This window comes from Haemaphysalis longicornis, unplaced genomic scaffold, assembly GCF_048455015.1.
Source record: "Haemaphysalis longicornis isolate Haplotype H1 unplaced genomic scaffold, Haemaphysalis longicornis Haplotype H1 scaffold_10, whole genome shotgun sequence".
In the NCBI taxonomy this organism is placed as follows: Eukaryota; Metazoa; Arthropoda; class Arachnida; order Ixodida; family Ixodidae; genus Haemaphysalis; species Haemaphysalis longicornis.
In genome coordinates this window covers 68,601,710-68,627,354 of record NW_027526204.1, presented here as the reverse complement: position 1 = coordinate 68,627,354, position 25,645 = coordinate 68,601,710, and the positions used below count along the sequence as shown (strand labels likewise).

The following is a 25,645-nucleotide window of genomic DNA, read 5'->3' as shown; positions in this document are numbered from 1 at the left end:
CCCTAAAGTGCTCTTCACTTAAAATAACTCATCCAACAGAAAGCGTTTGAGACGTTTTCACATCTGTGGCCGCTACCTAGGGTCACCAAAGTATTTTTTGTTGTTGCAAACTTGCATGTCTTCTGTTCAAGGCCAGCTGCAAAATGTACGAACCCAACCTGTAATTTTTCGGTAGAGGCAAGTAAGGGAGAGGGCGATAAACCACACGTGACACTGTTGTGACACAAATGCGCTGCTGTCATGGAAAACAACTATTTGGCATCCTTTATTCGTAGCTCATGGTGCACACACTTCTGTACAAGGCGAATTTCATTTGAGACAAAAATATCAAGTCGCGAGTAATTAATGTGTGCCGCACCATGGCTGAGAGACGAGACAAAAGTGAGAGGACAAAGATAAAAAAGAGGATGGGCGGGGGGAAGGGGAATGGCCTGAGCAAGAAGTCTGCGTAGTCGTTGCACAGCATCGTAGTCATGTGGTAATGGAAATAATGGTCGTCTTGCGTCGTCCGTAAAAAAGTCCACAACGGCCGTTGTCACCTGCGTAGAACAACAACGGCCGACCATTAAAAACACAAAAGACAACAAAGACCACAACTTGATTTGATTTGACTGATTGATTATAGGGTTTAACGCGCCGACACAACGCAGGCGATGAGGCATGCCGTAGTGTAGGGCTCCGGGTTATTTTCGACCACCTGGGGATCTTTAATGTGTGCCCAAATCTCGTACGCACGGGCGTTTTTGCTTCTCGCCTCAACACCACAACTTGGCTAACGAAAAGCACCACACAAAGTAGAAAACCCAGCAGAGTACGGAGCTTTATCACAGAATGCGATTTAGTGCACAGTTTTAATCCGTAAGAGCGGTGCATTATGAACCACAGTAGTGAATTGTGCCGGCAAATTAGGCAAGTTACCAGAAAGTTTTTTTTTCTTTCTAGAAAAAAAAAAAAGAGAAAAAGAAAAAGAAAAGAGAAACAGGGAGGGTGTGTCTATGGACCCCACCCCAAGACACGAACTCCCACAAAAAGCGGAAGTTCAAGTCCTTCCCTACACGAGTTCAAACAGGTGCTCGCCACTTTTCCAAAGTATGCATACAATTGATTTGATAGCACAGAACTTTTTAAGTGTTTGCAAGAGGAAAAAAAAGTGCTAGGTGCTAGGAGTGCCCTTCTTAATAGACCCTATTTGAACAGGAACTCCTCCATCTCCACATATAACAAGCCCAGAGCTTGTGAACTGACTCAGAGCAATCCTGTGCTTAGTTTCCCCCTTTTTGGGCTTCTTGCAAGTCAACCACCTCAACTGCCTACTACACTGGTTCAAGACCATGACTAGACAGGGTACAGTGCATTTGCACACGTGACGATGAAACTCCTCCACTACGCTGAAGCAGAGCCGGGGATTGACACAGGTCAACGTTGCCAGAGCACAGTAATTCGGTACCAGCTGAAGTTGCTTGTACATCAGCTTTGCAAATGTCCTCATCAGTGCACCTAGCTTGCCTACACAGTGTTCGTGACAGGCAAACCCTGTTTAGGCACACTATACAGGGGTGAAAGCGGGCTTGAGCCTTTTCGAGCAGTTCAGGGAATAATGCTGTATTGAAGCAGCTTTGGAGCAGTAAAAGGGCAGTTTTAAAGCAGCTTTGGATAACCATAAGACAAATTTTAAAGCAGTCTACGTCTGTTTGGGAGCACATTTTTAGAGCATAACGTTACTTGCAGTTTTCCATTTCCGGAAAGTGCAAAAAAAAAATTCAAATGGCTTTCTCCGTCGTACTGGTGTTTTAATTCAAATGACTTTATCGTACTGGCTTTCTCTATCAAACTGGTTTTTTCAATTCAAATAACTGTCTTTCGTATTGGTATTCACATTGGTTTTCCGAAAATTCAGAATACCAACCAGCCGAACCTGTAACTGCAGTTGTGCTCATATAATCTCAAAACTGGGGTCGGCATTCGGGAGCCTTGGCAGGAGCACACACGGCTGCTGTGGACGAGAATTAAGCTCTACAAGCAAAAGCTAACAACCAGGCCAAATTGAGCAAGCATAGGCGTTCTCTGCTATTACGGGCTGGCCGCTAATACAGCAAGCAAAACAACACTGATGAAACTAAGAACAGCCATGCAATTGGCAGTACACGTCCCAGTACTCCAATCACCCCTGTGCATTAATTGGGTCACCAAGACGAAAAACAACGTGCGATTTGAAAGAACTAGGCTTCGATAACACACCCAGCTACATTCCAGCCACAAAAGACGCTTATTCAACGTAAGAAAACGCACGAAATATTGAAACATTATCAAATCTTGCACTGCAGCGACGTGATATGGGCCCGCACTACAAACATACCGTATTTGCTTGCGCAACGACCCCCTGTAATGAGGCGACATTGTGGTGAGGTGACATTATGACCGTCGTGGTGTGTGTTTCGGCATGCTCGGTTGACAAGGGACGTTAATGGAAAGTTGGACAATCGCCTGTGTGGGTGTGTGCCTGCAGGTTGCCGCCAGAAGGAAACAAGCAATATCGCCCAAGGCTTAGCAGTGACGTCCGAGGAAGAAGAGGAGATAGCGTGGTTGGGACGGAGCCTAAATTCTGCGAATCTCGTAAATGCGAGGTGGCAATCACAAAATTTCGATGCAGAATTGCCCCTTTAATTTTTTTATCCACACAAAGCTTGTCAGACTTTTAGCAGTTGATGTAGTATTTCATTTGCTATCACAAAAACCAATCATCCACAAATTTTTTTAGCAATGGAACGCTGCAAATATCACTCATGTATTGATTTTCTGCCTTATATTTGCGTAACGTCTCGCTCTTCTTTAACAATGTTGACACGTATGAACACTGACACCGGATTTAGACATTTAGATTTGGCTCAGGGTAGACAAGACTCTTGCGCAGCTTCTGTTTCACTTCGGCCGGGTGGCTGAATCGAGTCACAGACATACATACAGACAGACCAAAATTTCTGCATTTAAGCAGCCCAAGAAGACTATCGTCTTTAAAAAGAAACAAAGACAAGCTATCGTGACATTGAATTTCATCACGAGCCACTGGTCAAGACCTATGGCCACGCCAGAGTGTAGATCTAAATGAAGTGGCATTTAAGTGTGCTAACGTGTACGCGTGAAGTACGGATAGAACAAAGACATTTAGGTCCACTGCAGGACGAAGGCGTCTCCCACTGACCTCCAACTGCTCCTGTCCTGAGCTACTCGAGTCCATTCCCTGCCTCCGAATTTCTTTATTTCTTCCATCCATCAAGTTATCGGCCTTTCCCTCCTTCTATACCTGTCTCTTGGCATCCACTTTGTTATCCTGGTCCACGGGTCGTCATTTCGTCTCACACTACATGGCCAACCCAAGTCCACTTGTCTTTCTTAGTTTGAACTAAGTCGTTGCGATATTTTCTACTAGAGTTTGTTGCCTCATACAGACGGCTCGTTTCCTGTCCCTGGGCATTACTCCCATCATCCATGACTACTATAAAATTGGAGATTTTAGGACGAAAAATCTACTTTGCCTTACCAGGCTGATAAAATAGCTATCAAATAGCTAACAAATAGCTACCAAATCACACCCAACGCACTCACAAAAAAAGCTAACACGCATCGAACGGAAAACAGACACAATAGGAACCAGGAAAATGGGCCAGCACTGCTTACTGGCGAGTACAGAAAGCAACTGCTGTGCGTCTTTGCATGCTTCCCATAGGGGGCGCAGCATTTGCTCACTGCGCTCATGCGTACACAACTGCAGTGGCCTCTGCGCAGCCACCGTCAATGCATTAGTGCTTAGGTTTTCGCACAGGATTTTTGACAATGTCGATTCCAGAAATTTACAGCACATTTCTAGGCCTTGTGCTGCAAGAAATAGGGTGTACACGCACTCCGATCCTTTAAGAATAGGCCAGATACAAAAATGGGTGGTTTTCCTTCTTCTCATATGCAGTAAAACCTCGTTACAAGAGACACTGTTACAGGAGACACTTGGTTATAAGAGACGTTTGAGTGAAAGCGGTTTGGTTGGTTTTCCTGTGGTTGCCATGTTATCAACATTGGATACAAGAGACCTTGGTCACAAGAGACCCGTTTTTTGGTTCCCTTGAGTGTCTCTTGTAATGACGTTTTACTGTAGCTTCCAACTGACCTTCGGGCGGTGGACGAGCCTCCCCGAGTCCCCTGGAATCGAGTCACCTGGTGGTCCAGCAACCATCAGGCCTCCTGCAAAACACGATAGGGGGGGGGAAGTTAGGTGTCTTTCTTGTACGGGCCTTAGTGGTGGCTTTCGATGACAGACAATTTTTAAACTTCAAGGTCACTTCTTTCCTCAAAGGATTCAGTGATAACACAGAACGCAACGGCGGCAACGATACGTATGATAACACGTCACAGTATACACGCACATCAAAATCTTTTTCCTCAAAGCGCTTTGTCCACAAACCTTTCGCGCTCCACAGAGTGTAAAACCCGGTGTTGTGAGCAGCGGATGGCCCCCCAAAATTCCAGAACTCACGCAAGGAAACCTTTCAAATGAAAGGGTGCCAAGAGGGAAACATAAAATAATAAAAAAAGAAAGAAAATTAGAGAACGGTCACCAGCATTTCATGGCTCCATAGCGAGCAAGGGGAAGTCCAAGTCTGCCTGGTGTTAATTAAGCACTACCATGAAGATAACTAAATTTACCATCCCTTCATAAAGAAAACTGGGAGAAGACTGAAAGCTAAAAAGATAAAAGTGTGACCAAAGTTCGCTGAGAGTGCATCCAATCGACCGTCAAACCTCCAAAGACCCAAATCATAAACCAAGAATCAACCCACGCAACGATTTTTTGCGCACTCAGTAAATGCATCTACAACTGATCTTAACTTACACTGATACGTGGTTTATGAAATAATAGTGTACTGTTGTACACCTTCTTCATAATCGATGCGTGTACTGCCTTTTAGAATCGTCCCTTTTTTGCAATTTTCAGGTAACACATTTGACATGATGGAAGCCCGGTCTGACGCACGCACCGCATGCCCAGAGATCTTATCAGAACTTTTTGGTCGACCAACCAGTCTACGGGGGAAGTTGATTACCTCTGTCAGAACACTATCGGTCCCACTAAGAGAGCTTTCACTTTAAAATTCGAGCAATCCCCTCGTAGTTCTACAAGCACGCCTGACATGCTGAGTCGCACTGCACAAAGCAAAGCCCTAAGTCTACCCTGTGTGTGTCACAGCTGCTGGATTTACTTGCGCTAAATCTCACGGAACAGGGAGTGCTTCGATGTCGGGCCTGACGCCCGTTTCAGAGTCCCATAAGCGCAGTCATTGACGGAAGTGAGTACGACGTCAAAACCCGGGAGGCAGATGATGCCAGCAGAAGAAGCAAAATAGTTCCGCCTTCAAGCCACGTAGGCAGACCTAAGTGTCTCCAGGAATTTCTTAAACATGTAAAGTCAAATTCCGTTACAATGAAATTGATGGGCAGTGAAAAATTTCATTAACGTGTAAATTCGTTGTGATGAAATCTGCCCCAACACACCACAAAATGGAAAAAAAAATCTTGCACTCCACTGTGTAACGATGACGATAGTTGAACGCGAAGCTTCCTCGTGATGGATTCTTTGGTCGGCCAATCCTCCACTGCGGGCATGTACTACTCTAGAGGCACGCAGCAATTTTCTAGAATGGACAGACAGAGCGAAATTTCTTTTCAAGAAAGCTAGAAGGGGAAGCGGTGGGAGTGCCCTGTCCTCCTTTTCAGTCGTCAGCCAGGAGTTCTTGACCCCTGGCAGCTTCCTCAGCTTCTTGGATCAGTAATTCCTGTAGTAGTTCTTTAGAGCTGAGCAGCGCCGATTCTTAAAGCTGTTTATTCCTTGTACGTCTTTTCGCTTCTCCGTGCATGTCCATATTATGTGTCATCTGCCCTTTGGCCGCATGTTTTGCGAAGATCGCTGACTGTCCTCAGGTATTACAGTTAAACCTCGATGTAACGAAGTCCGTAAAATTCGTAATTTGCTTCGTTACCATGAAATTTTGCTAAATTGAAATTCGCAGTTATAATGAAGTGTTCATCGCGTAAGGCGTTTCCTGCAAACGAAAACGGGGCGCATACACAGCTGGTGCACTGTTTCGGTTTTTGTCGGAGCTTAATCGACTACTCGGACATCAGCGTGAACCGCATGGAGCGTTTTCTCCCTGCAAAAACGCGCCCCGCAAGCCACAGTCGTGCTGATGCAGCCGCGGAGACCACCCGCGGGATGCGGGTAGCTCTAGCGACTGCTTCGAACTGTTTGCTGAAACGCAACTCGAAGGGCAAACGAGAGGGGCATGCGAGAAAAAAAAACCAGATAATGCGGGCGAAATTTTCACTGTAAAACGTCACCCGCACCGCTTACGAAAGCGCCCATCAAATATCCTCCGCGGCAGGAAGCCTAACCGTCTCTAGCGGGGCCGCCGTCGCCACATGCAGGGGTGAGACAGCTTAATCAAATTTGGGAGCAGTTTTTGGAGCAGCGAAATCTCGATTTTGGAGCAGAAGAACCTTGATTTGGAGCAGAAGAACGACATTTATTATGTCCCCTTATAGGGGCCTAAACAATCACATTTTTGGCAACTCCGGGGAGAAAAGTGCAAATTTTAATTGGTTTTAAATGTACATAACACTGAAACAGCATTTCAATAAAGTTTTTTTCTATTCCACTACCCTTTCACAAACCTTTTTTAAATTCTGAGGCTCTATGCATAGATAGCGTGGAGCGCCGTTGGAAATATCGAATTGAAAAACTAAGCAATTGCAAAGCAATTTTATTATAATGTGAATGCAGAAATCATTTTTCTAATCCCAGACTGGGCTTTGCGCACAGAACCACGGCAAAAGTTGCGCAAAGCGAGGTGACAGTCGTCGCACCCCCCCCACCATTTCAATCCTCAATGTGCACGTTCACTACGATCGTAATTTGAGTAATATTGGTACATTTATTCCCCTCACTATTGGTATTAAATTTCACTTCAGATAGATGAACTATTATTACTGGCGTGTAATAATAGCCTGTCCCGCTATCGGACACTGCTTGAACATTTTGCGGCGATGTAGCCTGCGCCGCCACTTCTGCAGTGACGATCGTCCCATTCCCGCCGCTCGCAAGCTCGCTGTCAAAGGCAGCGTTTTATAACACCGCAATAAGTCCGAAATTTTACTTCAAGCACGCACCGAGCCTCACACTCAAGGCCGAAACTCGGCGAATTCGCGGGCACCACGTTTCTGGTGAACTCCCGTCTTTCGAATCGCGCAACTTCCCGCAACAGACCAAACGACTAAGTGTAAACCCAGCCACCCTCATAACCAAAACCACGGTAGAAATCCGCGAAGAGAACTCTGCCTGAACCACGAGCAACTGCTTCGCTCGGCGGCCATGTTTCCTAACCTTCTCCACACCAAGATGGCGGCGCCCCGTGCTGTCCTTCCGGAGATACGGCGCTCCAAAAATTGCCGTTTTTTCATCAACTTGGACAAGTAGTTGGTCGCCTCAGTACACAAAAGTATTTTTTCTACAGGACTTTGAAATGGTTTTAGATGGGAAGACTTTAAAATCTCACAGAATATAACATGTGCAACCCGACGTTGTGACTTTCAAAAAAGACTATCTCGGGGGAAATTTATGCGGGTTTTTTATTAAATTATCAATCGATTAAACCTTTACAAACAGCATCACCTTTGGGGTGCTGGAAAATTATGCCGTCAGTAAGCATTTTCCCCCACCGAAACTGACGGGAGCGTTAAAATCCTTGTCTCTCAGACTGTTTTGGAGCAGCTTGGCGCAATTTTTGCGTATTTCAAGCTTTTGGAGCAGCCCGGCGCAAGAAAACACATTTGTATCAGAACTGCGCAATATGCGCAGCTGTCTCACCCCTGCACATGCCACCACTTTGCCCTTCGTTCGAGTTCGCTCGTGCTTATGAGTTCCATCGTTCCAGCAAGCCTTTGTGAATCTTTGAGCCTTGTGAGCGTGTTTTTTACGTGCCCGTGTCCGTGATTGCGCGCTGACTGCGGCTCCTGCCTTGGCCAGAACGACTCGCGCTGCACGCGGCAGTGGGAGGAGCCTGACCAGTTTCGCCAATAGGGAGGCACGCATCCTATGGCGGGCCCCACATTGCTCTTAAAACAGTTTCCTTTAATTGTTAAGTAAATTCTGTGAAACTTGCCAGTCTTGCTGCTTTTTCCCCACTGATTTCGGATATGCCATTATTTTTTAGTTGGTCAATTAATTCCCAAAACAATTACAGATAATTAGCCATTTTTGGTCAAACAATAGACAAAACAGTGTTGGCCATAAAACTGTCATCCTTATATTTTCCAATACTATGAACACTGGTGAATGCAACAAGAGAATCAACTTTTTGATGCACCACTTGGAACTAATTTTACAGCTAATTGAACTCTGGTGTTTGAAATGGGCACTCGAAATGGTTCCTTGCCACTGGTGCCACCAAAGTTTAATGAGCTGTAAAATCAGTTCCAAGCGGTGCATCCAAAAAATCCACTTCCCTTACTGCACTCCCCGGGGTTCATAGTATTGGAAAATATAGAGATTCCAGTTTTATGACCAACACTGTTTTTTCTATTGTTTGACCAAAAATAACTATCTCCAATTATCTGGGGAATTGTGTTGTGTTGTGTTGTGTTGTGTTTTATGGCACATAAGCAACTTAGGCTATCATGCGCCAAACAGAAGGTTTTGTGTATTTTGTGGATAATAACGGTTACATCACGTTACAGCTTTACAGCTTGCTTAGAATCCCTGCTTCCTTGATAAAACTAAAAACGGAGGAAATTTTAACAAGTGCGTTTTCTCCTAAAAGTAGACTGGGGTGAAATGGAATGTGTTCGTCGTAGAACAGCCTAAAATGTTTTTTTCTCAGGACCTCAAATTTCGTACATGAGAGTAACATGTGGTTTACTGTTAGCTCTTGGTCGCATTCCTCACATCTCGGTTTATCTTCTTTCATTAGAAGGAAGTTATGTGTCAGGTGTGTATGTCCGATGCGGAGACGACATAAAATGACTTCTGTGTAGCGCTCCTCATGTTTGCTTGATTCCCACTCTGCTATAGTGGGTTTAACTATGTGAAGTTTGTTGTCTGTTTCGTTATCCCATGAGGACTGCCATGTTTCTCTGAGTTTACTCCGTATAAATTTCATACAGTCGCTATGAGGAATATGTACTTGTGTTACTGTTTTACTACCAGCCTGCGCAGCACATGCATCGGCTCTCTCATTACCATTGATCCCAACATGGCTAGGAACCCAGCACAACTTAATTTCCTGTCCCTGTGTTTTTGCTGTCACTAAATTGTGTATTATGTCTCCTATTATGGGTTGAGCTGCATTTTTGTAATGTAGGGCTGTGATCGCGCTGAGCGAGTCTGTGTAGATAACACTTTTCGGAATGCTTTCCTTCCTTATTCTTTCCACAGCAACAGCAATTGCATAAGACTCCGCTGTGAAAACCGAGGCGCACTGAGGTAGTCTGATCACCTTCTCCCAATTACCTTGTATTATTGCACTCCCAGCATAGCATGCTGTTTTGGAACCGTCTGTGTAAAATGAGGTGTAGCCTTTGTATTTTTCGTTTAGTGCCAAAAACTCCTGTAATATGTGTTCACGCGGTGTTTTCTTTTTTTGAAAGTGTGTCAGTGTAAAATCGCACACAGCAGGGAATGTATACCAAGGTGGTAGTTGTTTTGTTCTATGGGCAGTCCCAGGTAATGTGTCCAGCATACCAAGTTCTTGGCATTTCTCTTCAAACCGAAGGAGCAACGGTCTAATAGCTTGGGGTTTGTTATTAAACAGTGTCCTAGATGGGCATTTCGTGACTATGGGATAGCACAGATGTTTCGGTAGTGAACGGATCTTTAGGATGTATGAGCACGTGAGCATGAGTCTTCTGTATGTAAGTGGCGGTTCATTGGTTTCAACATAAAGACTGCTAATGGGTGATGTCCTATATGCACCAGACGAGAGTCGTAAACCTAAATTATGTACGGGATCCAGTCGTTTTAAGTAGGACTGCCTTGCTGAGCCATACACAATGCAACCATAGTCTAAGCAAGAGCGTACAACGGAGCGATAAACTTGTAGGAGGCATGACCTGTCGGAACCCCAGTGTTTACGAGACAGAACCTTAAGTATATTTAGAGCCCCGGATGCTTTCTTTTTCAAGATATTGATGTGAGGCAGGAAAGTGAGTTTTTTGTCAAATGTTACGCCGAGAAATTTGTGTTCATTTTGTACGGGCAAATTTATTTCTTTTAGGTGTAGGGTGGGGTCTGTCTGCAGGCCTCGTTTGAGTGAGAAAAGAATGGCGACTGTTTTGTGTGGTGAAAACTGGAAACCATTTCTGTCTGCCCATGTTGTCAGTTTATTTATGGTCAACTGTACTTGTCTCTCGCATGTCGTTACATTGGACGATGTGCAAGCTATTTGAAGGTCATCAACATAAACAGAATACATAATCGACCTTGGAATTATTTTTGATATGGAGTTCATTTTGACAACAAACAATGTTGTGCTAAGAATACAGCCCTGAGGGACCCCGTTCTCCTGTACGAAATTCCTCGACAGGGTTGAGCCCAGGCGCACTTGAAATGAACGATTTGTCAAGAAATCATTCAGGCAGTTCAGCAATCTTCCACGTATGCCTAATTCTACTAAATCCCGCATTATTCCAAACCTCCATGTAGTGTCATAGGCCTTCTCGAGATCAAAAAAGACAGCAAGACAGTGTTGTTTGTGTATAAATGCTTCTCGTACGGCATTTTCAAGGCGGACAAGATGGTCAGTTGTTGAGCATGCTTTTTTGAAGCCGCACTGGTGAATGTCTATAAGTTCATTTGATTGTAGGACAAAATTTAACCTGGTATTCACAACTAGTTCAAAAGTTTTGGCCAGACAGCTCGTAAGGGCTATTGGTCTATAACTACTAGGGGAGGTTGGCGGCTTTCCGGGTTTTAAGAATGCTACAATAAAAGCTTTTTTCCAAGCTTCCGGCATTTTTCCCGATACCCAAATTTTGTTAAAAAACTTCAAAAGTGCTTCTACAGCAGGACCAGACAGATGAGCGAGCATTTCGTAATGTATATCATCTGGCCCGGGGGCGGTCTGCTTACCAGCCAAAAGAGCTCTCTTTAATTCTTGGAGTGTAATTAAACTGTTGTACGTTTCGTTTGTGCCACCAAATGTTGGCAGTCGTTGTTTCTCAGCTGTGTTTTTATACTTTAAGAAAGCTTGTGTGTAGTGTGCGGAACTTGATACTTTGGCAAAGTGTTCACCCAGTATATCTGCCTGTTCTTCTATGCTTGTTTGCACATCTGGTGCTGTTAAAAGGGGAAGTGTGTAGGGGGAGTACGTCCCGTTTAGCTTATGAATTTGCTCCCATACCTTCTTTGATGTTACGGAGCTGTTTATGGACGAGACATAATTTTGCCATGAGGCTCTCTCAGCTTTTCGGCGAATGTACCTTGCTTTAGCTCTTACCTTTTTAAAATTTATTAAATTTTCTTGGGTTGGGTACCTTCTAAAGACTCCCCATGCTTTATTTTGCTGCTTTTTTGCCTCCTTACATTCTTGAGTCCACCATACTTTGTGGTTCTGCCTCACCACTCCCGTGGACTGTGGGATAGCTATGCGTGCAGCATTAACAATGCGGGATGTAAACACTTCATTCAATTCGTCAATACTAAGAGTGTCTGAAAAAACTTGGTCTAAATTTGCTTCCGAAGCAAAAAGTCCCCAGTCGGCAAACTGAAGTTTCCACCTGCGTGGTTTCGTCGGGATAATAGTTGGTGAAGATGTTACACTAATGAGTACAGGTAGATGATCGCTCCCATATGGGTTGTTTATGATATCCCATTTAAAATCGCTAAAAACAGATGGTGAACTAAAGGATAAATCTAAGCAGCTCATCTTTCCTGAGCTTGGGGAGCAGTATGTAGGCTTACCAGTATTCAGTAAGCAGACATTATTGGTCAAAATCAAATCTTCTAAAATCTGGCCTCTTACATCAGTTTTTTCACTTCCCCAAAAGGATGAGTGGGCATTAAAATCACCTACTATTAGGAACGGTTCTGGTAACTGATTTACTAGGTCTTCTAAATCAAGCAGTGTTACCGTGAGTTGTGGTTCCAAGTACACACAGCAGACTGTGATTGTTTTGAATACAAGCATGGTGGCAGCTACTGCTTCGAGCCTAGTTTTCAGTTTATGTTCTTTAGCTGCAATACCATTTTGCACAATTATGGCGACACCACCAGAGAGCCTATTCGCCTGCTCTCGGTCACAACGAAAGACCTGGTATCCTTTCAGTATGTTCTTATGTTTAGGACCCAAGTTTGTTTCTTGAACGCACAAGACTGCAGGTGAATGAGTCGCGAATATTTCTTTCACGTCATTTAAATTATTTAAAAGTCCTCTACAATTCCAGTGGACTAGGAATGCCATGTTATTTTTGTATCAGGTGAAAACTACGTTTTCGGTCCCGTGATACGGTTTTTGCCTTTCTTTCCATTTTCAAGGGAGTTCCGCCGCACCACCGAAGTAGACGGCCGAGAACCTCCCTCAGTTGTGTCCATTGTCTCCTCCGAGACGCTGGAGGTTCGTGCAGAATGCACGGGTGTTGAAGTGTTGGACCTAGCCGTGTGGGCAGAGGTCTTCGGGACTGCCAAACCAGGGGTCCGTGCAGCCCGCTTTGGGGGTGGTGGAGCAGCACTAGCTGCTTCCACCGGGGGCGCGGGGGGCCTTGCTTCAGCCTCACTCTGTGTGGCTTCAGCAGGCGCCGAAGACAGCTGTGATGCCGCGCCCTGTTGCACCACAACGGAGTAGGATCGGGTATGCGCTGGTGTCAGTCGCCTCCGTGCTTCACGAAATGTAAGGTTTTCAGTCACTTTCAGCGTGATGATCTCTTTTTCTTTTTTCCACGCTGGGCAAACACGAGAGTATGCTGCGTGGTTGCCCTTGCAGTTCACACACAGTTGTTGTTCGGATTCACAGTTCTCAGTAAGGTGTTCATTGGAGGCACATTTGGCGCAGGTGTCTTGGCCCCGGCAGCTTAGCGAGCCGTGACCGTATCGTTGGCACTTGTAGCATCGGCGAGGATTTGGAATATACGGTCTCAGTTTCATTTTTGTGTATCCTACCTCTACGGATTCTGGAAGTATGCTGGATGCGAAGGTAAGGACCATGTGTTTAGTCTGGATTTCTTTGTTTTCTCTTCTGATTTTGATTCTATACACATTTGTGACGTTCTGTTCTTTCAGACCTTCGAGAAGTTCCTCCTCAGACACGTACTTTAGGTCGTCATCGGATATGACTCCGCGGACCGTGTTGAGTGACCTGTGTTCGCTTATAGTTATAGGGATCTCACCAAAAGATGTTAGTCCTGGCAGTTTGTCACACTGGTGTTTGTAGAGCAGTTCGAGTAGGAGGTCTCCATTAGCTAGTTTTTTTACTTTGTAGCCTTCGCCAATGGTGGCAGTTAGGGTTTTTGCGACAAGAAATGGTGAGACAAGTCGGGCAGTTTTCTCTTCATCGTTGCTGTGAACCACGTGGAAGCGTGGGAAGTTCGTAACGTTCTTCGTGAAAAACTTAGCAGTTACGTCGGTGCCCCCTCTTTTACGAGAGGGATCAGTTGCGCGAAAAAAAGCAGCGATAAAATGAAAAATCTGTTCGGCCATGGTGCCAGCCGCCCACCATGGAGCCCAACAAGGGGACGGGACAGGAACTCGCGAGCAAGTCCTGCCCACGCCAGCTGTACACCACGACTATAACCTAATATGGCTGAACTCAGGGTCGTCCGCCACACAAGGTTAACCCTAGCCGCCAGGAAAAAGGGAAACTGAGAAAGAATGAGACGACAGGAAAGTTGTTAGAAAGGAGACAGGAAAGCGAAAGGTGAAGGGAAGGACAGGAAAAGGCGACTGCCGATTCCCCCCGGGCGGGTCAGACCGGAGGTGCCGTCTACGGGAAGCGGAGGCCAAAGTGGTGTGTTGCCTCCGCCAAGGGGCCTTAAAGGTCCAAGCACTCGGCGTCGGCTCAACCACCAGGACCCTCTTTTCCCCGGTCACGGCGCTGCCACGCACGGCTAAACGTGGGTGCTCGGGGTCCGTGGTGTCGCACAGTACACGCAAACATCTGCTTTAGCAGATGCCCCCTGCGGGGTATCTGGGGAATTAACTAACTGAAAAAATAATGGCATAGCTGAAATCAGTGGGAAAAAAGCAGCAAGACTGATAGGTTTCACAAAGTTTACTTAAAAATTAAAAGAAGTTGTTTTAAGATCAATGTTCCCCCTTAAAGGTACAATAATGGCAGGATACAAGTTGCTCTCGATCAGTAATTAGCTCACCAAGAACACCTACTCTTACGCGTAGCTTTTTTTTCCAAGAAAAAAAGAAAAAAAGGTAGACAATCGGGAGAACGTGCAGACGGGTGCCAATGCCACTGGCTACACCGCTAAACCCTGTAGTGCTTATTAAATCGCATTTTGTGATCAACGTCTGTTCCGGCTGCTGCTGGATGGCGCTACTCGTCCATACTTGGGTGGCGGCACTGTTTTTTGAGGAAGCGTGTGAGCTACGAACGAGCGGTCGGTTCGACGCCGACATTTGCGGGGCCTCAAAATGACAATATGTTTTCCTTATACAAACCGTCAATAGTGATCACAGGTCCCATGCAAGAACACTGTGCTTCGCGGTATAAAGCTGCAAAAGATCTGGGAGTTTGGGAGAGCATGGCCAATTTGACCTAAACAGGCCAAACCACTCGGTACGTGGTAGCGTTGTATTCAGTTGGTCCTGTACCGCTATACATCACCGCTGCCTCACGTGCTCATGGCTTATCGTGGTGCAAACAGCGGCTACGGTCACTGTGTGCGGCATGTTTGATCATGTTTGTCTAGCAATTTCTCAGCAATTAGGGCATCTTTCAGCGAGGAATAAATCCTGCATTGACTATGGGAAGGTCAGACTTTCGTTTGAAATAAACTTGCTCAGGGTTCGTACAGGCAACAAAGGCCAAAATTCAAGGGTTTTCAAGGACTTTCAAGGACCAGAAAACACATTTTCAAGGACCCAACATAACGGTTTATTTGTAAATACTTATACAGAAAGAACTTCTCAAGACTGCAAAACTTATTGCACAACACGTAGAACATATTGACTGTATCATATTTAGGAACTTATTGCACAACACTTCAGTAGGTGTTCATGATTCATGAAAGCTCTTTCATCTTCTCGGTTATTTCTTGGCTGAGGCTTAGGAGCTCTTCCTTCTTCGTTTTAGCTGTTTTCCTGAGGCTGTTTGATTTGACAATGAGGGTAATATCCCCTGTCTCTTCCGCTTTCTCAGCAAAGGTATCTGCTGAAGAAATTAGATCAGCTACCGTTGACACAAGCTTCGCCTTCTTCTTCCTCAAGTTTTCAATCTCCTCCTCGACAATGCGCCTTTTCGACTGTCTTGCTCCTTCAAGCTGCTCCTTCTTCTGAGATTCAAGATACGCTTGATAGCGGTGCCTAGCTGCTGACACTGAAATCCTCAACTCTTTGGTAATGGGAACTTGCAGGATACCGCCTACCTTGTAGACGGCATCACATATGATCCTCTGCGCGATGTAGGAGGCATCCTTCAAGTTCTCGACAGAGACTTGACGGTTTACACTAAACCCCCTCTCTACGGTGGCCTGACCATGGCTAAGGGTAAGAAGGAGGTGCACCACTTTCCATAGCTCGGTGTAGGACGAATTGAACTTCAGAAGTTCTGCGAAAAATTCGTCCAGCCTGTCTGCGCTCTTATCGAACAGTCTCAGCTTATGCTTTTCTTCTTGCAGCATCCCAGCATACTCGGCAAGTACTGAGTCTCGTTGGTGACTATGCAACCTTCTTGCAACAATAAGGGCATCCAGAACTTTCTTCATACCTGCTAGGCACTGCTCTGGTTTGGTGCACATCTGCCGGGGGTCCAACGAGGATAAGCCTCTCACAAAGGTATACTTCAGAGGGCTCTTCTCAAGGATCTTCTTGGTCATGTTCACTAAGAATGTCTTGCACTGCATCTTAAATGCAAATGAATCTTTGGCGCTGACCTTTGAGTCCTTGAGGATTTGTTCGGCTGTGTGGCCGATATCCACCTTTTCAAGTGCACGGTGGTTGCTTGGGTCTTCAATGTTAATTTTCAACAGGCTTGTGACTGCTGTTGACGCAGACAGAACTGAAAACTTTACAAACTTTGTGAGAAGCACTTTGGCAACAGTCTCAAGGTCCTTTGCCAGAAGGAACACAAGAGGCTTGTCTGCTTGATATTCTGTCAGGAAAGGCGTTGCAATCTTTGCAACCCCAAGAGCAAAATGAAGCATTGCTGGAACCAGTGGGTCAGTGGAGAAGTTGCACAAGTTCTGGAACGAGGCACACTTTGGCAGATTCACTTCCTTTCTTCTTGCAGACTCAATGTATTTTTTCACATCAGACCACAAAAACAGGGCTCGCTCCATCACGGGGACATTTTCCACCCAGCGATGGGCAACATACTTTAGGGGAAATGTTGTCTGGCCAGTCACTGCTGTGAAGTCTTCACGTCTTGCTGGAGAGTCCTCGAACAGTGCACTCAGGCTTGACAGTAGTGTGTCCAAGCCCCAGTGGCTGGCAGTCAACCCTGCCCTGAAGGCATTGTGTACAATGTGCAGTCCACAAGTGCCCAAATCTACACACTGCACCTGATAGTTTTGTTGAAGATACTCCTGCAGACCTCTGAAAAACTTCAAGTTCACATTAGGTCCGTCCATGGAAATTTGCAGGACCTTCGACAGCGGCAACTGCTCCAGTGAGTTCAACAGCTTTTCTTGAATGTCATCTGCCGTTGCGTGGCCCATAAAAACGGATGTGAAGTATTTTGTCGTGACTCTTTGAGATGAGTCCCAGTATCGGATGTGAACATCCATTTGCTTTTGATGTAAAAAATCGTTAGCAGACTCATCAAACAGGACGACGTAACAGTCGGCTTTCTCTATCTCCTGTTGCAAAGACGAAGAAAAATAAGGCCCAAGACCATGGCACGCTACGTAAGCGCACTTTTTTTCCCCACAAGCGAAGGCCTTTGCGATCTCACTGTCCAAGAACATTTTTTTGAAGAGATCATTTGTGTGCGCTGATGAACTGTAAGAGTAGTGAGACGTCACCACCTTTAAAGTCCACAAAATCTCCGCATCTGTCACCAATTCGTGCACTTTGACTGCTGAGTTCAAATCCGATGGCTGTGTTGGGACAGCGGTGACGGGTCGGGCACTCGCGCATGGCACCACGTAACTCTGCAAGGAGGCACCACCTACTGTCTTCACGTTCCCATTGTGCTTCGCACTTTGCTGGTGGCTTTTTAGCGCGGATTCGCCCATTGACGAAATGTCAAACGTTCTTCCGCACAATCGGCATTTGGCGCGATTTGCGCTCGCTGGGTCTGGCGAAACCCAGTCCTTATACGGGTCCTTGCTCAGCCACGACTGCTGAAAGGTGCACTTCCCGGGCATGATGAACTTCAACTGCCACTACGACCACCATTTGCCGCGTAAAAACAAGCACAGAAGAAGCAAATGAGGCGCTGTAAGCAATGTGCGCGCACACGCAAGATGGCGACGAAAAGGCGGATTGCATTGGATTGAATGAAGACGTGGATTGGATTGACACGTTCTTGCTCCCAATGTTGCCTCATGCTTTTAAAAAATCCGCTAATTGTATTGTCACTTTGTTGCAATAAATTGAAACGCTTGCTACAAACTTTTTACATTGCTTAAAACTTAAAATAGGGGGAGAAAGATTTTAAATTCCTCTAAAAAAAATCGACACTGATTACCACCAAGAAAATCAAGGGTTTTCAAGGACTGTTGAAAAATTCCAGGACTTTCAAGGCCTTGAAAATGACATTTCTGAATTCAAGGGTTTTCAAGGATTTCAAGGACCTGTGCGAACCCTGCTTGCTGGTTGCCTTCAGTGTCCCTTTAAAGGGGCCATGAAGACAAAATCCGAGTTTGGTTCATCTCAAAAGGCTGTCTCATTAGAATCATGCTGACAACACTTTTAACGTAAACTTCGCTCAAATAAGCTGCACAATTAGGAAGAAAGGGAATGGCCATGCAACCCACTAGCGCATTACCCGCAACAGAACCTATGATGTCATACCAGCCAGCTCTGCGATTGGCGGAGGCCGGCAAAAGGAAACGCAAATTAGGAAGATCTTATAAGCTTGCTGAATGAGCTATTTGCGCTTGAATTTAGGGCACATTCTTTTTATATCGCTAAGAATGGTGGGACAAACAAAGGACGTTACAAAAGTACACGTAGACGTAGAAGTACTGATGCGTACTACTGTTCGTACTGCATGCACTATGATGCATGCTTCATTCAGATGCACAGCACTGCGGGGCTTTGGAGTTGTCTCAGACGGCACTGACCGAGTGACGCAAGCAACAGGGTCATACGCGACCATATTTGTCGAGCAAGCACCATGTTTCACGAAACGAACATTTTCTCCCTGAACAAAAACAAGCCAGGTTTAAATACCGTCATAAACAAACCAAAGGCAGAAAACGGCTTGCCGCGGTGTGGTGGTGCCATAAAAAAAAAATAAAAATGTTTGTAAAAATGCCCTCGTCCCGTCCGTTCGCCATCCTTTTGTCATCACAACCCCTGGCGTGAATGATGACGCTGTAACAACAATGCTAAGATTGGGGCTAGTCGATACTGCATCATGTTGGACTGCGCTGGCTGTTTGCACAAGACAAAACGACTGCTTGCCCAATCCACAAGACAAGCGCTTTTCTCGCGGATGTCCCTCGTGTACTTTATTCGTCTTGTGCAAACAGCTAGCGCAGTCCAACGTGACGTGGTATGAACTAGCTTCACTTATTTTTTCCAAGTACACTGCACCAACATGAATCTCTTTAGAGTGGGACTATGGTTGTGCTGACTGTTTGTTATATCCCACCCCCAACTACCCTGGTTCCACCCACAGAGGGGAAGACGGTGCAATTTCTTTTGCTTTCCCACACGCATTCATATGTCAACGTCTGTTAATTATGGGGGCACAAAGGTCTTTGGGATCAAAAAATTGCACAACGCATTAAACCTTGGTGGCACCAGTGGCAAAGAACCTGTTTCAATGCCAATTTCAAATGCCAAAGTTTAATGAGTTAATCAGCTATAAAATTAGTTCCAAGTGGTGCATCAAGAAACCGGTTCTTTTACTGCATTCAGCAGTGTTCATAGTATTGGAAAATGTAAAGATTACAGTTTTATGACAAACACTGTTTTGTCCAATGTTCCTCCAAAAATGGCTCATTATCTCTGATTATCTTGGGAACTAATTGACTTACTCAAGAAATAATGCCATATTTGAAATCAGTGGGAAAAAAAGCAGCAAGAGTGGCAAGTTTCGCAGAGCTTACTTAAAAATTAAAAGAAATAGTTCTAAAGGGACCGGTATTGTGTTCAGTATTGCAGTGGGTGTCCATGTGGACAGATTACCGCTAGACAAAATAAAAAATTCGAGGAGGATGACCAGCAAAGGTGTGTGTAGCTCAGGGCACACACGAAAAAAAAAAAAAAAAAAAACACATTTGTAATTTGCACATATTACAACTCAATAAAACGTGGATGGACTCTATTTGTGTTCCAGTGGCCAAACAAGGGCCGCTCGTTTCTCTCCTGCAGAAGCCCATGCATTCACAGCAGACCGGAATCCCACAACACTTACCGTATTTACTCGCGTAATGATAGCACTTTTTTTCCTAAAAATTTGATGTAAACGTAGGGGCGCGTTCATTACGCGAGGTAAATTTTTTGCAAAACATTTTTGAGCACAGAAAAAGCAAGTAAGCTGTGGGTGAAAATTTTTACGATAGTTCTCATGAACACAATGAAAATAATAAATAAAAGCATAATAAAAACTCCACACGCCGCCGCCAGCCACTTTGCAAAGTGACGCAAAATGCTGTGTTTCATGAATTATCGAACGCGCCGGTACGAGTTTGCTGCGAGGTGACAACAGTTTGACCAAGAAGTGGCTAGCACTGTTATACAGTGAGAGACATCAAAACAGACATGGCGGCCGAATCAGCAACTTGAGCGTGTGTTTTTCTTTGTCGTGCGAGTATATTATCTGCGTTTAGTGAGACTTTCTTCCTCATCAATATTGAATGCTTGCTTGCCGATATCGCTAATATCGGCAAGTCTGCCGCAATAATGTATCCATGTCTTGAAAGTGAAGGAAACAGAGGTACGCACGACCATCATCAGCTAGACTTTGCACACATACGACATATTTCTGCAGCTAGTTCAGGGTGCGTCCATTGTGCGGAAAATAAAAAAAAAAAAGTCGAACTTGGACGACATACTTAAGGGGTGCGATTATTATGCGAGAAAATACGGTACAAGCTCGCCACGAACTACTTAAAAATGAGATGCAAGTGAAAACTGTGCCTAAAGTTACAGTTGTCTCGGCGGCAAATTCTAAAATTTGGTGCGGGGCAGTTTTGACAAAACAAGAGTTGCGGCATTTTTCTGCAACACTATATAGACTACCCTTGTGGACGGCCATGTACTGACAGAAGGCAGGAATACAGTAGCTTTTGCAACCTCACTGCGAACCAACTACAGTAAAATCTCGATGATACGATTCTTGCAGGACCACGAAAAATATTCGTATCATCCGAAATTCGTATGAACCAACACAGAACAAAAAATTGACCACTAAAAATGTTTTCATTCATTCCTTCTCTTACTTTCGCGTGAAAAAAATCCGTGACGTTCTTCTGCTTTTTTTTTTTAACCTCCACGTCTCCGAGCCGTCCTTTCTAGACTTTCGGCTCCTAACTCGCGGTATCCAAGCTCACTACAGGAGCGTTTTTCCTCGCGATTCGTGCGCGTCAGCGCTGCGTGCGCAATATTTTGACGCCTGTGTCGGCGATTCCACGCCTGCGGCCACCTGTGCCTCAGTCAGAAAATGACGCGCGACGCGCGTGGAAGTGGGAGGAGCCTGACGACTTACGCCGATGGGAAGGCGTGTGCCTCAAGGCGGCAGTTTTGAACCGATCGAGACAGCCGGATGGCTCCGCCGAAAATGTTTAGGCTTGGCACCCCGGCAGATATTTCATGGGCGCTTTCACTAGCAGCGCGGATGATGTTTTATAGCACCGTTTTCGCCAACATTGTTAGCTCATTTGCCGCACAAAAAACTTCGTGTGTGCTTTGAGCAATATTTTAGAGAGCGGTTAGAAGCAGTCGCTCGAGCAGCCAGCGCCACTTCGCGACCGAAGCTGCCGCCATGTTGCCGTGGCCGGCCGCGCTCCGCACAGCGTGCCGAAGGTTTCGCGGTGGCATTGGCACGTCTGTGGAGTGTGCGGCGCGTTTTCGCAAGCAGAAAACAACAGCCCGGCCATTCCTGGAGAAAGAGCGACAAAGAGGGGAGAGAGAGCCCATACATGGCCGTCACTTGCTCGCTCGGCAGTCGGGCCCCTCGCCGGCTTGTTTGTATCATCCACCGGGCCGCGCAGGCCTGTTCGTAAGAGCCGAAATTTTTCACATTGCAAACAATGCAATTTCACGGGGACTCATCAGAAAGTCGTATCATCCCAAAATTCGTATCACCCAGAACTGTATCATCGAGATTTTACTGTAGTTAGGACAAGTAAATGAAACTCGGGGTAAAGATAGAGTAGTCCTAGAGGCCAATTTCGGTATGACATTTTTTTCAAGAAACCTACACTAGACTGAAAGCTATGGAGCACCCAGCAAAGTTGACTTTGCACCAAAGTTCAAAACTGTTGATGAAACTTTTTAAAGCGAAGCTTCAGTGTTTTCGCTGATGTTGTCTGCAACCCAAAAATGCCGAAACGAAAAGAAAAAAAAAAACGCTTCCGGGAACAAAGCCAGAATGAAACCTGGGTCCCTTGCATTATGAAGCTGGCGTCTATCCGACTGCTCCGTTTTGACATGGTCGAAGTGGTCTGAAAAACTTAGACGACAACCAAAGAGTCCTTCACGAGAAAGCTTCACGTTCAACCATCGTCATTGTTTGATCGCGGGGTGCATTTTTTTCTACAGACCCTACTGACGCAATGTTTTTTTCAGGGCCAAGCCTATAACAACTCCGCTTTAAAAAAGAAGAAATACAGGGAGACGGGAGCCTCTTTCCCCGAGTCCCTGTTCTTATCTTCGCATCGTTGACGATGCCAACGACAACCCTAAAACGCATCGGATCTAGCAAGCAGCGCAACAGCCGCCCTCGACCATGCCGCCCACTCCCCCTTTTCATCCCCCGAAATCTCCCGACACCTTAGACTACAAGCGGAGGAGGGTGTAGGGGACGGAGGGGAAGGCGTCCGAACCGCCTCTGTCCACTCACAGGGGCTCGTTCCTGTCCAGCCATGAAGACGACGAAGATGAGTAGGCAGAGGGCTGGTCGGTCCAGCCGCCCGAGTGCGTCGCCGCGCCCGTCGCAACCGAGCACGGCACCACGGCTGTGCCCTTGGCCGCCGCCTCGTAGCTCGGCACGGGCTCCGACTGGGATCACCATCGTCACTCGTCAGGCGTCAGTCACCCACCGTACAAGCACTGCCTCTCGGATTCCTCTTTAGCCTCGAGCAGCCTTCAACTTTTAAAGGGACACTGAAGTGAATTTGTCAAGCTCCCGTTCTTGCTCGAACTGCATAGACTGGCTCAATTGAACACACTTTACATCGTTTACCTGGTTGATAAGTCAGTAATTATTTTATAATGCAAGAAAAAAGAAAAGCTACCATGCACGGACTGCAGCAGCCGCACCAACTAAAGGCTGTGACATCGGGAGGAGGTGTGCACCGCGATTGGACGATGTCTAAGATTAGCATTCGAACAAGTTTTGGTTTTGATCCGGACCACAATTTGCGCTAGAAATCCCGCAATGTTTACAAATCGCTTCAGTGTCCCTTTAAGCGAAGGTTATCACAGTCCAGGCACCAACCCGGGAAATGGCTCGTTTATCGCGCCTATAATCAGACCTTCAAGCTCAGCCAGGGTTACAGTGTACTAGAAGGTAAGGTGTGTCGTTTGGCAGGAAAACCAATGGAAAGCACGGGTGCCCTTTTGCAATGAAAAAAAATGTACGGGGCGCAGGCATTCCCTAGAGAACTTTTGTTGCATACAGCGCCACCTATAAGGCTTTTAAGTCAAACTAAACAGGTATCTGTTAAAACATTTACTTGTGATGCTTGTATTATGGGAGGTCCCCCTGCAGTCTCTGACTTCGGGACCTCCTCTTGTATATACCCATTGTATGTTGTTTCTTTGTGATGAATAAAGCACCATCGAATCGAACCAATTTGACGAGTTTTATAAAACTTCATATCATGAAATAAAGAAAGAAGACTATTTAGGGTGAGAGATAAGGATTAATTTAAGAAACAAAGCTTCTAAACCAACTGGTAAGCAGCGGCCGCCAGGTGCGCTGCTTACAACAGGAGTTCCTCAGCAGAAATTTTCATCGCAAAATGGACCCTCCTAATCGGTCCTGAACAACACACCTTTCTCTTCTAGTATACCGTACCAGGGTCAAGTCAGGGCCAAGCTCACAAAGTCGAAATGCCAAGTGGCTTGTTTGTTTCAAGGGAGTGCGGGTGTGGAGAGGGGGATGGGGGGGGGAAAAGCAAGGGCCTGTGCCATCACAAAACGTCGCTGCACTCAATAGCGTCTGTGCGTTCACTGTACGCTTTTGGCACACAAACCACGAGCTATCGCTCGACAAACTTTGTTTCAGTGCATTAAACCACGAGGCACAGAATTTATACCTAACTTCTGCATCGCTTCTACAGTGCGTGCTTAAGGCTTTGCTGGTGGAATGGCTGTTGTTTTGACGTCACCTTTTCATAAAGAAAGGAATGTGGGAAGAAACACAGGGGGTGCACCCAGAGTGAAACAAACCCTCACTTAGGATAAAAATAAATAATAATAATAAAAAAACACGGAGAGTTGGACTTGGTGAGCGTTCGCCTGTCAGCATGAGACAGCACCATACAACAGCAACAGCAGGAAGTTTCTCTTGCAACACCAGTCAGTCAGGCTGCTGCCTGGTACGTGTGCAACAGTTTGATACCGTATTTACTCGCGTAATGATCGCACTTTTTTTTTTTCAAAACATTTGACGTAAATTAAGGGGTACGTTCATTACGCGAAGTAAATTTTTTGCGAAACATTTTTTAGGACAGAAAATGCGAGCAAATTCTGTGTAAAAAGTGTTACGATAGTTCTCATGAACACAATAAAAATAATATATAAAAACATAAACACTCCGCACGCTGCCACCAGCCACTTTGCAAAGTGACACAAAATGCCGTGTTTTCATGGATTGCCGAACGCGCCGGTGCGAGTTGCTGCGAGGTGACAACAGTTCGACCAATAAGTGCCTTCCACTGTTACAGTGCAGGACATCAAAGCAGACATGGCGGCCGGCCCACTCTGCAACCTGAGCGCATTTTTTTCTTTGTATTGTGAGTATAGTATCTGCGTTTAGTGAGACTTCCTTCCTCATCAATATTGAACGCATGCCTGCCGATATCGCTAATATCGGCAAGTCTGGTGCAATAACGTATCAATGTCCTCTTCGAAAGGGAAGGAAACCGAGGTACGCACGACCATCATCAGCAAGACTTCGCACACATACGACATATTGTTGCGGCTAGTTCATGGTGTGTTCATTGCGCGGGAAATAAAAAAAAATTGAATTCGACGACATACTTAAAGGAGCCATGAAGACAAACTACAAGTTGGGTTTATTAGAAAGACTGCTTAGTCCCGATAACAATGATACCAATATCATCACAATCTTCGAACAAATAACGGAGATATTAAAGAAAACGTGAGAAGCAGTTGCGACCCCCTAGCCAATTTCCCACAACTTTTCTATGACGTCACAGAACCGTGTTTGTGCGATTGGTGGCCGCCTAACTGACCTGTCGCGATGACACATGACAGGACGTCTGTTCCATTTGACCGCATCACTTGAATGCTAACGTGCAGTTAATGCACTGAAAATGGAGTTTTATTGTTGGCCTGTATGACGTCATTCTTGCTCATAACACGTCACTGTGGCGCAAAATTTGAAAGTTTGAAATACTTCTCGCTTTTTTTTGTTAAAAAAAACATCTTTTGGGGCTGTAATGGAGCTGAGTGAGATACTAAATCCCAGTTCTTTCAAATTAAACGAAGTTGTATTTTCTCTTCATGGCTCCTTTAAGGGGGCGATCATTACGCAACAATTCCAAGCTCCTCCGGCCCTGCCATGTGCCTCGCGATGCTCCACACCAGCTGCACTGCTCAGCTAGCGCACTGACGGCCACGTGGGGGGAGAGAAACATGGCTTCTGTTGGCTGACTGCGGACCCCCGCCTGCTCGACCAGGCTTCCCTTCTATTCGTAAGCGCAGGGCGTAGCTTGCGCACTTGTCTGAGAAGCACGTGCACAAAAAGATCTTGCAACCCGAAACCACCTCCCTCGCTCTCTGGCATCATTGCTCGTACATTTTTGTCGCCACTCATGCCTTTTGCTCACACAAAGCAAGCCACAATACGAGCGACCG

At 45.7% G+C, this 25,645-nt stretch overlaps 2 protein-coding genes across 4 annotated transcripts in view; both read right to left on the bottom strand.

Moving 5' to 3' along the window:
* Positions 1-218: 218 nt before the first annotated feature.
* LOC144158678 (uncharacterized) overlaps positions 219-25,645 on the bottom strand; it is a 50,955-nt gene continuing 25,528 nt past the window's right edge. For 2 of the 3 annotated variants that reach the window (XM_077689715.1, XM_077689714.1), the window contains exons 6-8: positions 22,440-22,597; positions 4,160-4,233; positions 219-539 (exon numbers count right to left, since the gene is read on the bottom strand). In XM_077689715.1, coding sequence (XP_077545841.1) covers positions 4,203-4,233; positions 22,440-22,597 — 189 coding nt within the window. In that variant the 3' untranslated portion in view covers positions 219-539; positions 4,160-4,202. The remainder of the gene's footprint in view (positions 540-4,159; positions 4,234-22,439; positions 22,598-25,645) is intronic. The other variant, XR_013320162.1, reaches the window with a different exon arrangement.
* LOC144158676 (uncharacterized) lies at positions 15,114-18,008 on the bottom strand. The gene has a single exon (XM_077689713.1). It carries the CDS (start codon positions 17,566-17,568, stop codon positions 15,265-15,267), a length of 2,304 nt encoding a protein of 767 aa, XP_077545839.1. The 5' UTR covers positions 17,569-18,008; the 3' UTR covers positions 15,114-15,264.

Excerpts from the sequence above, each read along its gene's own strand:
- LOC144158676 (XM_077689713.1), bottom strand. The coding sequence starts at position 17,568 with ATGCCCGGGAAGTGCACCTTTCAGCAGTCGTGGCTGAGCAAGGACCCG.